The sequence below is a fragment of the Amphiura filiformis genome, chromosome 13, assembly GCF_039555335.1.
Source record: "Amphiura filiformis chromosome 13, Afil_fr2py, whole genome shotgun sequence".
Taxonomy (NCBI): Eukaryota; Metazoa; Echinodermata; class Ophiuroidea; order Amphilepidida; family Amphiuridae; genus Amphiura; species Amphiura filiformis.
The window spans coordinates 39,969,235-39,982,429 of record NC_092640.1 but is presented as its reverse complement, the minus strand read 5'-3'; the positions used below and the strand labels follow the sequence as shown (position 1 = coordinate 39,982,429).

Below are 13,195 nucleotides of genomic sequence, written 5' to 3'. Positions count from 1 at the left end.
AACCTGCCCAAAAGTGTCTCCTTTTGACATGACGCGTCACATTTTATATAATACAATGAGAATTATTGTTAGTTTAATTATTTTTAGTCTTATTAATAGAGACAATTATACAAGCTTACCTCATGGGTCATAGCATCCATGGGCAGGAAAAATGTGTCTTTGGCCCCTGAATATGTTTAAAACAAAACCTCCTATGTAACCTATTTGCAGTTTTGTTTTAAACATGTTCAAGGGCCAAAACACATATAGGAGGTTTTTCCTGCCCATGGACGATAACTGCCTTTCTTAGAGTGTCTCTGATTGGTTAATTGCATGATGTAACCAGTAGCCAATTAAAATAGAGTGTTCATATCTATTAGCCAATTTAAACTTGCATTTGTCCTGATGTATATGTTTAAAAAGATAGCTCAGTGGGATGGACGACTTTGCAATTGTTATCTCCTTAATATTTTACCTGGTAAGGTTGCATGACTTCAGTCTAGTTTGTAGCTCCTTCTAATTTATCATCCCTGCAACCGGGCCTTCCCCTATCTGACCCGACAACTATAAATCCAAAAACTGTGCTGCCGGAGAAAAAAGATTTTAGTTGTCATGTCAGAGAGGAAAAGGCCAGATTGCAGGGATGATAAATTAGGAGCTACTAAAATAGACTAACACAACGATCAGCTTTTTAATAATTGAGTAGCAGGCTCCAAATAGCCGTGACTGCAATGGCTATTGTATGCAGACTATTTGCAAGTTTTGTTTGTTTGTTCTATTTCTTCTTTAACCTATGACACTGAATCAGTTGAAAACACAATTAATCATCTGTTCTTCCTTGGTGCCCAGGTCAAACGCTGGATAAAAGTTATAGGCAACCTATATAGTGCCCAAAATACAAAAATAATTAAGGCATGATAAAAGAATAGATGATCACTGGTGCAAGCAACATTAACTCCCAAACACACTAACTGTTGGAATTTTGATGGAAACTATTCATACTTATACATAGAACTACCCACCTTCAATGTTGATACAAATACAAATTGCATTAATCTACCGATTATGCGAAACACAAAAACCCTCTCACACAGAGATTTTTCTGACCTGTCCCTAAGACCGACCTATCGGCGCCCTTTGAGTTGAGCGCATGCGCAAGCGATCCCGTTCAAAATTTTTGTCACCGCCCAAGAAAGGCGTGTTGCTTATGAGCTCCGGCGGTCGTGCTTGTTGGTGAACGATTTTGTGTACTAAAACAGCCGTGTATTGCAATCGGAAGGATAGCAGTTATAGCGGAGAGTGTTAAGTATCATGGGGAACTTTTAAACTCATTAAACTATCGGGATGTGTCCTTTAGTCGAATTTTTCGATTCCCGCGATCGCCCAAAACATGGCGGTCGCTAACCTAAGGATACGCCCTTTGTTACCGTGTGATTGCCTAGCTTTTCGGAAGGCATTGCTAGGCGTCCGCTGTATAGTTTAATCACACAATTTATTCTATATATGATATCCGTAACTTGTTATACTCATATAGCGTTTTCCTGTTGTTCTTGGCAGTTGTTAGAATTAGACTAGTGACAACATACCAGAGGCGTACAGTAGGTGAAAGTTGTGTGATGGTGGATTGCTACTATCAGTGAAGCTATATCGAAGTCGAGTGACGGGTTTTATAGTCATATTTTATAGAGATATATTCTATATAATCTCTATTTTGTGCCGTTCTCTGTGTAGATTGAATAAAATTTAATCGAAATCTAATTACCATAATAAAGATTATACCATCTTACTAGTACTTTGAAGTGACCTGTATCCTCTATATATTATATAACTGGTCTTGTTTATATATAGTGTTTGATTTCCGGGAGGACACCATATTATGTCTTCCCGTCGATGTGCTAAGTGCCCATCACGGTTCCTGGCTGGGACCCTCATTTACTTTGTTATGTTCATCGTGAGTGTTCGCGTTCCGCCAGATGTACCATATGTATAGGGATTTCAGAGGAGCAGTTTGGCGCTTTGGAGCGAGGTCAGCAGTTGGGAATTAGACCATCCAAGCAGAGACCTTCAAAAGGTGGTAAGTCGGGTAAGTTAGTTGAGAAAGCAGCGGCGTGATAGCAAAGGAGGCCCGCTACCGCTTAAGTTAGGCGGCAAGGGGCTACCGATGCTAGGGCTCCTGCCCTTTTCTCTGGTTCAGGTTCCCCGGAATCCTGAATTGGGGTCTAAAGGCTCAGACACAGTAGGGGTGCGACTGTAGTGCCACAGAAAATGTCAGAGTTGGGACCAGCAGTTAGTACAGGTGCGCAAGTGCCGGGGAACACAGCTGGTCTCGATACAATGAACCCAGTTATTAGTACAGGGGAAACCCCAGGAAAGTGCAGGGTTCATCGAACTTACTCATGAGTACAGGGTCACCCCGAAAGTAGTTGGTTCCAAAGATCTACCCATTAGTACAGGGGTGAATAACCCCGGAAAATAGGAGGATCTGATACTGGTTCTCTCGCTAGTAAACAGTATGTTCTGTTGAACACGGGGGCCAGGATCTAGTGTTGCCACGCAGTAAGGGAGCGATCCCGAAAGTGACAAGGGACCCACTAGGCTTAGTTCGGAGTACAGGGGAAACCTCTCGAAGAAAGCGGAGCCAGTGGTAGACCCAATTTCTAGTAACGGGGTCCCCGTGAAGCGAGACTAGATCAGTAATGAAAGGATCGGTAGATGCGGAAGGTGCTACCTCGAGCCTATCATTGGCACCCCCGTTACATGCAACCCGGGATATCCAGGGTAGCGTGGACATGGGCGGAGCCCCTCCTGATAAGTTATTATCATCAGGTATTGATCCGACTGCTCAAGTTACTCATGAGCGGTCTCAAGAGGATGTTCATCCTTTTGATAGTCGATCACCTAGGGTCATGCTTGATGGGTCGAATTATTCAATGATGAATAACTCCCCAAGTACACTACATCAAGTGTTCAATCAAGCAGCGCTGACCTCGGATTCTCCCAATACGGTCGATAATCCTCGAGGTTATACTAGTGTTTATCAATCAACTAGTCAGCAGGGACCCAGCGGTCATTCAACTTTCCCCAAGGTCGAGAGTTGCCAACCGCGGCTAACTTCGCGCCCAATCCCAACTTGTATACTACTGTACCACAGACCGGACGGTGGCAACAAGCATGGGGGGTGCCAGGAGTTGGTATACCCGTTAATCAAGGGAATTTCCCCAATGCTGGGCCGTGGATGAATCCGGCAGCAATGTGGGGATGTGTTCCTCCTTGGTTTAACCCGCAGAGGTTCGGACTTGGACAGACTCAAGTTCAGAATACTCGGGTATTGCCGGGTAGGGAACGTAGAGCACCTAGGTCGGTACCAGTGCGACAGCAGCCGAGTAGGCGGTCGACACCGTAACGGTAACTAGCGAGCCTCGTTCCCAGTGACACCTAATGCATCGCAAGGTGCAGGCGTGTCCTCCCCTTCAGTTGGCGTTATGTCGGGTCTCCTATCAGGTTACACTGAGGGATCGACCATGACAAACACTTCTGAAACACAGGAGTATGAATCACAGATCGGTGTTGGGTCGGATTCAGATACCAGTGAGGGTGAGGAAGACTCTGGCGAGGAGGGAATGTCACATGAGATGACGTCATTTCCTCCGGCCCATACTGAGGGCGCAAGTGAGTCAACGTCTAGTGGGGTAGATTCTATACCACCCGGTTTTCGAAGGAGACCCGGACACGTTACGTCGTCTAGCTCGTAACTTAGACTTGACGTATGGTCCTGAGGTAACGAGGAGACACCAAGCGTCCTTCTAGGAGGCTTGGGGGTAGGTAGTGGACTACACACATTATCTGGTGTCACTCTTCCTGCCGAAATACTTGGCTATTGGCAGGCTCTTGATAAGAAAGGAGATCATCGTGGATCCTTGTCTTATAGAGGGCCGACCTCACGGAAAACGTTCCGTGTGTCTGAGAAGGACTATAACGGAATGTTCCGGTGCCCAGGTATAGAAGGGGCGTTGCTAAGTTCTTACCTCACCAAGTGAATAAGAACCACCCACAATCGTTCTCCCCATATTGGGAGGAACAATTAAAGTCGGTGGATAATTCTCTCAGAGTATCTACCAGACTTTCAGCCTTTTCTTCTTTGTTGACCTCGAGTGTAGGTCATCAAGTGAAGGAGCTGTGTGGGGAGGATTCCGATCTTTATCGGGATTGTGAGCTAGCGGCAAAGCTTTCCTCTACTATCATGGAGGAATCTATGCTACTGACTGAGAGCAGTCCTACTTAAGCGGGAGAAGCGCTTGTGCCTCGTTGAATCTCGTTTTCAACAAAGACTTGTCAGAAAAGTTGAAAGAGACTCGGTGGCACAAGCCTCACTCTTTGGTGATGGGTTTTGTTCAGTGGTTGATACACTCGCAACTAAACTCACCCAAGAGAGAGCTCTGCAGGAAAAGACTTCGTCTTTAACCCAGAAAGGCAAGTCTAGGAAGAGGAGGTCAAGAGGTCATGCCAAAGTCAAGGTGACCAGACAAGCCTCTTCCAATGTGACGCCACAAGCTCAAGCACCTGCCCGCGACGCGTCTTCCGCCCCTCGGGGTAAGAAGAGAGCAGGCACAGGAGCGGGCGGCAATCCTCCAAGAGCAAAGCACGCTCATGGGGGAAAGTCGTCTCGCACCTGAGGGCACGGCGGCGGCGTGTTCACCTTTACTGGTGAACCCTCCACCAGGGGTTTCCCCACAGGTGGGCGGCGCTTACAGACATACGCCGGGCATGGGAAACCATCAGCCCGGGCTCATGGGTGCTTGGGGTAGTGAGCAGGGGTTATCAGTTAGAGGTTACCACAACCCCTCCGCCGCAGAACCTGCAGAGGGAGACAAGATTACCAGCTTCTCTAGTTCAGAGGCAGGTACTGCTCTCCGAAGTTTCAAATCTACTTCAGAAAAATGCCATAGTCCCAGTCTTCCCCCCCTTTCAAGGGGGGTTTTGGTCGAGCTTCTTTCTGGCTCCCAAAAAGACTGGAGACTGGCGCCCCATCCTGAATCTCAAACCATTGAACAAATATATCAAACCACGAAGATTCAGGATGGAGACTCTCGCCACTGTTCTGACATGTCCAATCAAAGATTGTTGGGCAACGTCAAGAGATTTGACAGACGCGTACCTTCATGTACCCATCCACCCGACGACCAGAAATGGCTCAAGTTCAGGGTGAAAGACCAGACATACATGTTTCGATGTCTTCCATTCGGTCTTTCCACAGCCCCACGGGTCTTTACTCGTATAGTAAAGACAGTGGCGGCTTATCTCAGACGAAAGGGCGTCAATCTGTGCGTTTACCTCGTCGACTGGCTGATATACAGTCGGTCATGGTAGAGGCTCTGCACCATATAAAAATGGTTCAAGAGACCGTGACGAGTTTGGGTTTTGTGATAAATGTGAAGAAATCAAACTTCGTCCCGACACAGATCCCCAGTTTCTGGGGCCCGTCTGCACTTTATCGGAGGGCCTGGCCAGGCCCTCTCCGGAGAGAATTATGAACATAATACAATGCGCCAAGATTCTCAGTGCAGAAAGTCACGCCCAGCCACTGCTTGGCTAAGAGTGTTAGGACTCATGGCCAGTCTAGTAGACCTGGTGCCGAATTGTCGTATGCATATGAGACCAATTCAGCTGCACCTACTGGCGTTGTACAGACCCAGTTGCCACTCAGTTTACAGGATGGTTCCAATGTCGGAACTGATCCGCGACAAACTCAAGTGGTGGTCCACGACGGCCAACCTGAACATAGGGGTCAGATTTCCTGCCCCCTCCTCAGCTTACCATCACGACGGACGCAGCGTCGAAGATGGGCTGGGGGGTCATATTCAGGATCAGACGGCCGGGCCTGTGGTCCCAACGGAAGCCAAGTCTCACATCAACTTGTTAGAACTCTGGGCGGTAGAAAGAACGATCCAGGCGTTCAAGATCAGTTGATGGGTTGCAAGTTCATAGTGCAGTCGGACAATTCGACGGTGGTAGCATACATCAACAAACAAGGAGGTACAAAATCTCCCCTGTTGTGCATGCACACTCTTCGCTTGTTGAAGAAGTGTCACCATCGAGGAATGTCACTCAAGGCTATCCACATAGCCGGGTCACAAACATTCTAGCGGACGACCTCTCTCGAGGTCGAGGTGCGGGCCCGACAGAATGGGCACTGTCTCCTCAGGTGGTCCAAACCATCTTCCGAGTAATGTTTTATCCGACAGTGGATCTGTTTGCATCAGCAAGCAACCACCAACTACCAGTATATTGCTCCAGGATGCGAGATCCAAGAGCACTGGCGGTAGACGACTACACTTGAACTGGAGAGGAATGACTGGCCACGCATTTCCTCCAATTTCGCTGCTACAGAGAGTAATACAGAAAATAGCCAGCGAAGATTGCAACATAATACTCATAGCACCCTTTTGGCCAAGGCATCTATGGTTTCGGCCCATGGTGAACCTTCTCATAGGTACACCTCGGTTTCTTCCACAGTTACCAGAACTCCTGAGACAGCAGGATCTGGAGACAGTGGTGCCGACCATTCAGCTGGGTCATCTGAGGTTAACTGCATGGCGTTATCAGGCAACGCTGAGGAGAGCGGCTTTTCACAAAAAGCTGCTAACCTCATCGCCCACTGTAGAAAAGACTCAACACTCGGAATCTATTCTGGACGTCTGGGTCGATACTACAAGTGGTGCGAAAAGACAAATTGCTCTCCTGCCAGAGCAACTCAGTCTCAGATAGCCGACTTCCTCACGGAAGTGTTCGACTCTGGCTTACAGGTAGCCACAGTTAGCAACTATAAATCGGCTATCGCAGCGATCCATAGGGGGATTTGAGGACGGATCAACTCTATATAAGAATGACTACATCCGTCTTCTCCTCAATGGCATGTACAATTCTCGTCCCCCTAAACGTAGAATCGTTCCTGCATGGAATCTAAGCAAAGTTTTGGAGCTTCTCAAAGGAGCACCATATGAACCGATGAAATCTGCCACGTTACGAGAGATCACTCTCAAAGCGGTCTTTTTGGTAGCGCTAGCAACCGGCCGTAGTAGGTCGGAATTGCAAGCTTTATCGTTCAAAACTCTTGTTTTTTCACGCAATGGCGTCTCTATGACCTTTAAAGTAGGTTTCATAGCTAAAAATGAACGCCAGAGCGTTTCAACACGGGTCCATCTTGCTTCCGAGGATTGGCACTAAGTCATCCGTGACGAGAAGATAGACTATGGTGCCCTGTGCGGGCTATCGAACACTATATTTATAGGACCAGTAATATTAGGGGATCGACTGACCAACTTTTTATAACCCATGCTAAACCTAACAAGGCAGCTTCGAAACAGACACTAGCACGATGGTTGGTTTCGCTCATAGTAGATGCTAAAGCGCTCGAAGGAACATGTGCCCCTGCGGCACATTCTACTAGAGCAGTTTCAGGCTCGTGGGCATTTCAGAAAGGGGTCACTCTGAACGAGATTTGCGAAACTATATCTTGGAGCACCGCCTCTCGTTTACTGATACATATCTGCGTAATGTCGGAGAGGAAGACTCCAGGGTCAAGTTCGCTAAAGCAGTCTTGACGAGGACTTGACTAACAGACAATAAGGGTAAGATAACAATTAGCATTAATGTCTTAATCATTGATTGTCTAACCTTATTTGTTTTCAGGAATGACCAGGTCATAAGTGTATTGAATAACTTTACTTGTAGACATTCTTGAAATCCTATTGTCTTTTTAGTCTATGTTTTGCTTTTTAAGCAATTCTTGTTTTTGCTTTTCAAGCAATTTTCAGGGTTTTTGCTTTTAAGCAATCTTCTTGGTATCTTGCTTTTTAAGCAAAATGGGATTTTCCTGACCTCGCGTCTAAATAACAGACCGCACCTCTACCACCTATTAGCGGTGCTAGTCAATGTTAATGCAATTTGTATTTATATCAACATTGAAGGTGGGTAGTTCTATGTATAAGTATGAGTAAAACAAGAGTGTTTTTTCATACTAATAATAGAAGTCTACCCACCTGAATATGTTGATCCCGCCTCCCTTAACCCCCTTGCGGTATGTTATTTCTCTGGGCGGTGGGGAGTGAACAGGGATCGTTGCACGCATGCGCTCAACTCAAAGGGCGCCGATAGGTCGGTCTTAGGGACAGGTCAGAAAAATCTCTGTGTGAGAGGGTTTTTGTGTTTCGCATAATCGGTAGATTAATGCAATTTGTATTTGTATCAACATATTCAGGTGGGTAGACTTCTATTATTAGTATGAAAAAACACTCTTGTTTTACTCATTTTCTTTGAAAACACAGTAGATAGTTGACTGTCACCAGTTTATAGTTGAGACTCTTCAGCTAATAGATAGTAACAACCAGGTCCATGCACACCCCTTATTTGGGGTGCAGGTCTTCCAAAAGAAAAGTTCTCTTGTGCAGATGTTTTTGTAGAAGTGAACTTAAACCCCCTAAATTTGGCCCTTTCTGTTTTGACTTTTTGAATACTTTATTACCAAAAACATCTTTATCGGAAAAACAACAAAAAACACCCCAAAAAAGCCCAAAACCACATCCAACACACCCCCATAGGAACCTGGTCACAACTACAACTAAAGTCAACTAGGTGGTGCATCCACATTGCCGGCCATGCCCCACACATCGTATATCAGCATGCAGCAATTGGGAAATGAGAAGATATACATGTATATGGTTTATTTTATTTTATTTGTGATTTGTTTATATGGTTTGTTTGTGATTTGTATGGGGAGATATATTGAATTCCTCATGGTTTCATTGTTTGTTTTCTCCGCAGGGCGGGTCAATTCGTTACGGAGCACAGCCTAGTCCGTTTATGTCTCCTCATCAGCAACACTATTCTGGACTCAACAAAGTCACAGCTCAACATCATGTAAGCTTTCAACCACCGTTACCAAGGACACCAGTCATATCATCATGGTAACAGAAATGGGCAAAATTTGTGAGAAAAAGGTACCATATTTGATTCCGTCCATAAAAGGCTATTTTTTTTGCTTTTTTTTATAAGTTTTGCTTGGGAAATTTCTTGGAGCAAACTGTGCCACTATCATGACTATATTGGCTAATATCATATTTTTATCCAGAGAGTGGATACTGTCAAAAGATAATAATAAGTGATGCCCCAGAACAAGAGTTATATAGAACAAATTATATTGTGAATGTGATGAAACAGCCTGCACCCCAATCGGATGGCTTTATGCCCGTATTCGCAAACATATAGCCAGGGGCAAGCTGGGCATGTGCCCCCTGATATTGGCAAAATCGCTCAAAATCAACCTTTATGTATTTTCAGCCTATAATTTTAGGCAATTTAGCTTCTCCTTTCCAAGATGACCCATTTTAAAATCCTGTATTGGCCTATGGTCATGATGATATCGTCAGTGAGTTGTCCCAGATCATATTTTAGATATATTTTGAGAAAAAATTTTGAAAGCCTGACTGAACAATATTTGAAAATATGGCATGTGTGTGATATTTACTATATACTTGTAAAAGTTTAACTTTATTTGACATTTTTGATAACACAATATATATGCAGTGTGCTTTATTGTCCAAATAATGTGAGTTTTCAGAATGTTGTGAAAGCCAAATTTGTGATATACCAAAGTATATACACATAACATGCAGTTTTATATGTAGTACATGTATTCGAAAAAAATTACAAAAAAAAAAATCAAATTTCCTGTAACTTCATTTTAAGAAGGCCACTATATTGAATCATTATTCTTGTATTGGAGACAAATATGTATGTATCTGCACAATTATTTACACTATACACTCAGTGACAGTGCATCCTTAAAGCCATCACTTGAAAAACATGTGGAAGTCAACTGACCAGTTGTAGTCCTACTAATGTAGGGCGTAGGTGACCTAGCGAAAATCAGACCCTAATTGTAAGACTATCCATGTGCTAAGGTGAAATTTACACTCTTTGAATAAGTTCATCAGGACTGATATGATTAAATTAAATATGAGATTATGTTGTTCAAGTCCAGAAATTTACTCACGTTTTAGACGTTTCATCTTCCGTGCGGAAGATTTCATCATACGCCGATACAGCCGCTGCACCACCTCTGGTCCTCTGATCAGCTACTGCAAACAATTACACACCCTGGGGATGAGAGTAGGAGGACCAGAGGCGACGCAGCGGCGGGAGCAGCGCATGACGGAGGAAATCGTCCGCACGGAAGATGAAACGCGCAAAACGTGAGTAAAATTCTGGACTTGAACAACATAATCTGATATTTAATGAAATTTACACTGTTTTACCATTTTCCTGGGAAATAGTGAATTCAGATGTGTGGCTTAAAGAAAAGCATATATGTGCATGGGGACACAATGGCCTATTCCAGTTGAAATCCATACACCCACTATGGAAGATATGACCGTAATTTTCCATACAGGGTGTATAGACTTCAAATGGAGTTCAGGTGACCCCATTTGAAATTTACACTCCCTGTGTGGGATATTAAGGTCATGTCTTCCACAGGGGGTATATGGATTTCAACTGGAATAGCCTTATTCTAATAAGGAAAAAAAAAAAAGCTCACAAGTTGCTTGAAAACAAATGCGAAATGCGATTTTTTTTGTTGAAATAAAACAAATTTCAGCATTTCTTTTTTTTCCAAATCACACGATTTTAAAACGCGCACACAAGCTTTGAGACAAACCTTTTTTTTTTGCCTAATGTTGTAGGTCTGAAAGTTGTAAGTGTGAGCTGCAGCAAAAATTGCAAAAGAGAGGTTGATCCTTCATGTAATTATTTTTGTGTAAGCTAATCCTAACCCCCAGGGGGGCCACTCAAATATGACAGTGTACGCATGCGTGACCAAATTTTTTTCAAACACCCCCTAAACGAGTTTTACCCTACCAGCAAATTTAGCCCCTTAATAAGGTAATTTAGTGTAGAATTTACCCCCTAATGAGTTTTTGGCTGGTGAAAATGCCGACTTGGACTCGGAAGCTAAGGACTCGGACTCGGACCCCAAGGACTCGGGGACTCGGCTTCGAGTCCTCCTCGAGTCCGGCAAAATAGGGTCTATTTAGGTCTTTTATTTTCCTTCATTGTAAACTTGTGTAATTTAAGTAATTTTGCATGCAAATAAATTGTAAATAAAAGTATAACCAAAAAGCAAGATTGTTTTCAGTTATATCTTTAATTGGTTAAATGGATTTTAATCATATTGACATGACTGCTTTGTTAGACGCAAGTCTAGAATGTACATGAATAATAATACCCTGGGGGACTCAAGTTAAATTTTGGGTGTGCGGCACCGAACTTTGGGAACTTAGAACTCATTTGTGAGCAAAATAGGGGTTTGATGAACTGAAATTTCAACATTTTTGTGGAGATCTGTAAACTAAAATTGGGCCAAATATAGGCTTTGAGCTAACAAATTCAAAATGTTTCCAAATTTGATCTATTTAAAGAGCTATATATAATTTTCAGAGTGTTAGGCTCAATGAACTGTAGTATGATGCAAATGTGGGTCCTAACGAACTGCCGGAGAGCCTGAAAAGGGGACCCTTGACCGCCGCACATACCCGTACCACCTTACATGTGAGTGACCCCCACCCCCGGAATAATACTGCATAGGCCTACAGCCAGATCCAACACCCCTTCGTTTGGCACCTGAAGTTTGGTAGTGACGTCATATTTTGAATGTTATTGCATCACAAGCCTAATAAGTTACTATGAGTCTGTGATTATACTCTGTTTCCACGGTATGCTACCTAAGGGGCTGAGCAAAAATTATGAGCATTGGGGAAGGTAAAATTGAGGGTAAGAACTTTTTGGCCGATCGAAAGGGAGGGTGGAAGCATTCTTTGGCAAACCAAGAGAGGGGAACAAGCAATTTTTGGCACATATGGGGCACCTTTCAAATAAAACGCTCTAAAAAGGTTTAGAAAACAGTACGGAAACGCTTACATATGGTCATTTTCACAGTAAAGGGTGTAACTTTTGATTTTTAGGGTCAAAATTTCAAACCACTTAAATATGTTTCTGTTTACTGTAATCATGCATAGAAGCAACTTAAATTCCAGTAAAATAGTGTTTCAAGGCTTAAACCTTTTGATTTCTGATAAAAAATTTGACATTTCCATAACATTTTGGTTAAAATCTAAGAAAAAATGTATTTTACATAAGCTCAGAAAATTATGACATGAAAGCTGGAATACATGTGAAATCCCATTCCAAAGTAAGTCAACAGATATAAGTTAAATTTTATACCATGTTTTGCTATGTTTGTAATTGCAATTTTGAAAATTTTTAACATCAAGGGTCATTTGCAATGGAAATTTCCCAACCTTAAACATATTTTTTAAGTTTTAATTGGGTTCCTAAAATAATTTAAATGTCTAACTTCATGTACAAATACTACTTGATGAAAGGAACCTCCCAGCCAAGTTTCACAGAAATTGGAGTTATTTTTTAGAAAAAACAATTCAAGCGATTTGTGTTTCGGAGGCTTCAGTTAACAACACAGGTGATCATAAAAGTAAAATATTTGGCTAACTACTAGAAGTTGACATGAAAAAATAGGTAAAAAATATCACAATTACCAATTTTCATGCTTTGCTTCTAAGTATTGAATTTCAGTTGTGACAAAAATTAAATTATCACAGCAAGTCATTTTTTTTTTTTTTTTTGCTTCATGTTAACAATGGTTAAACATTGCAGAAGTGTTTTTTTGAAAACAACACTGTTGGGATCATCTAAGCTGTTATTTTCTTGTGTGTATTGAATCAATGATTCTATGCGGCAGATATTGTAGATTTATAACATGGTAATTTTTTCACCCATTTGTTAAGTATGGTGTTATTTGCATGTGAAGCCTCCGAAACGGGCTTTCTTGGATATCAGTATATTTTTCAAGCATTAACCATAATATCAATTTTTTTTAAATTTATGACATTCTGCACATATCATGCAACAATTACAATGCAGATATCAATATGGAACATATCAATTTAGATATGCATAGATGATAATTAAGCTTACTGTTGTTTGGAGGCTTCAATTGTTAACGGAAAGTTTGTATTGGGTCCCATTTTCAAACGGTGATATATATCTCCATGATTTAAAAACAAGTGACTTGAGGATCTACTTTGCTACATTTTGATAAATAGATTGGATGAGCTCTCTTATTTATATTTGCCCAAGCTTGCTG

The 13,195-nt window shown here is 42.7% G+C and overlaps 1 protein-coding gene across 2 annotated transcripts in view; it reads left to right on the top strand.

The window, feature by feature from the left end:
* The window catches only part of LOC140168338 (lamin-B2.L-like), a 46,240-nt gene extending 36,701 nt beyond the window's left edge, over positions 1-9,539 (top strand). For both annotated transcript variants that reach the window (XM_072191709.1, XM_072191708.1), the window contains exon 16: positions 8,800-9,539. In XM_072191709.1, coding sequence (XP_072047810.1) covers positions 8,800-8,946 — 147 coding nt within the window. In that variant the 3' untranslated portion in view covers positions 8,947-9,539. The remainder of the gene's footprint in view (positions 1-8,799) is intronic.
* The last annotated feature ends 3,656 nt before the right edge of the window (positions 9,540-13,195 follow it).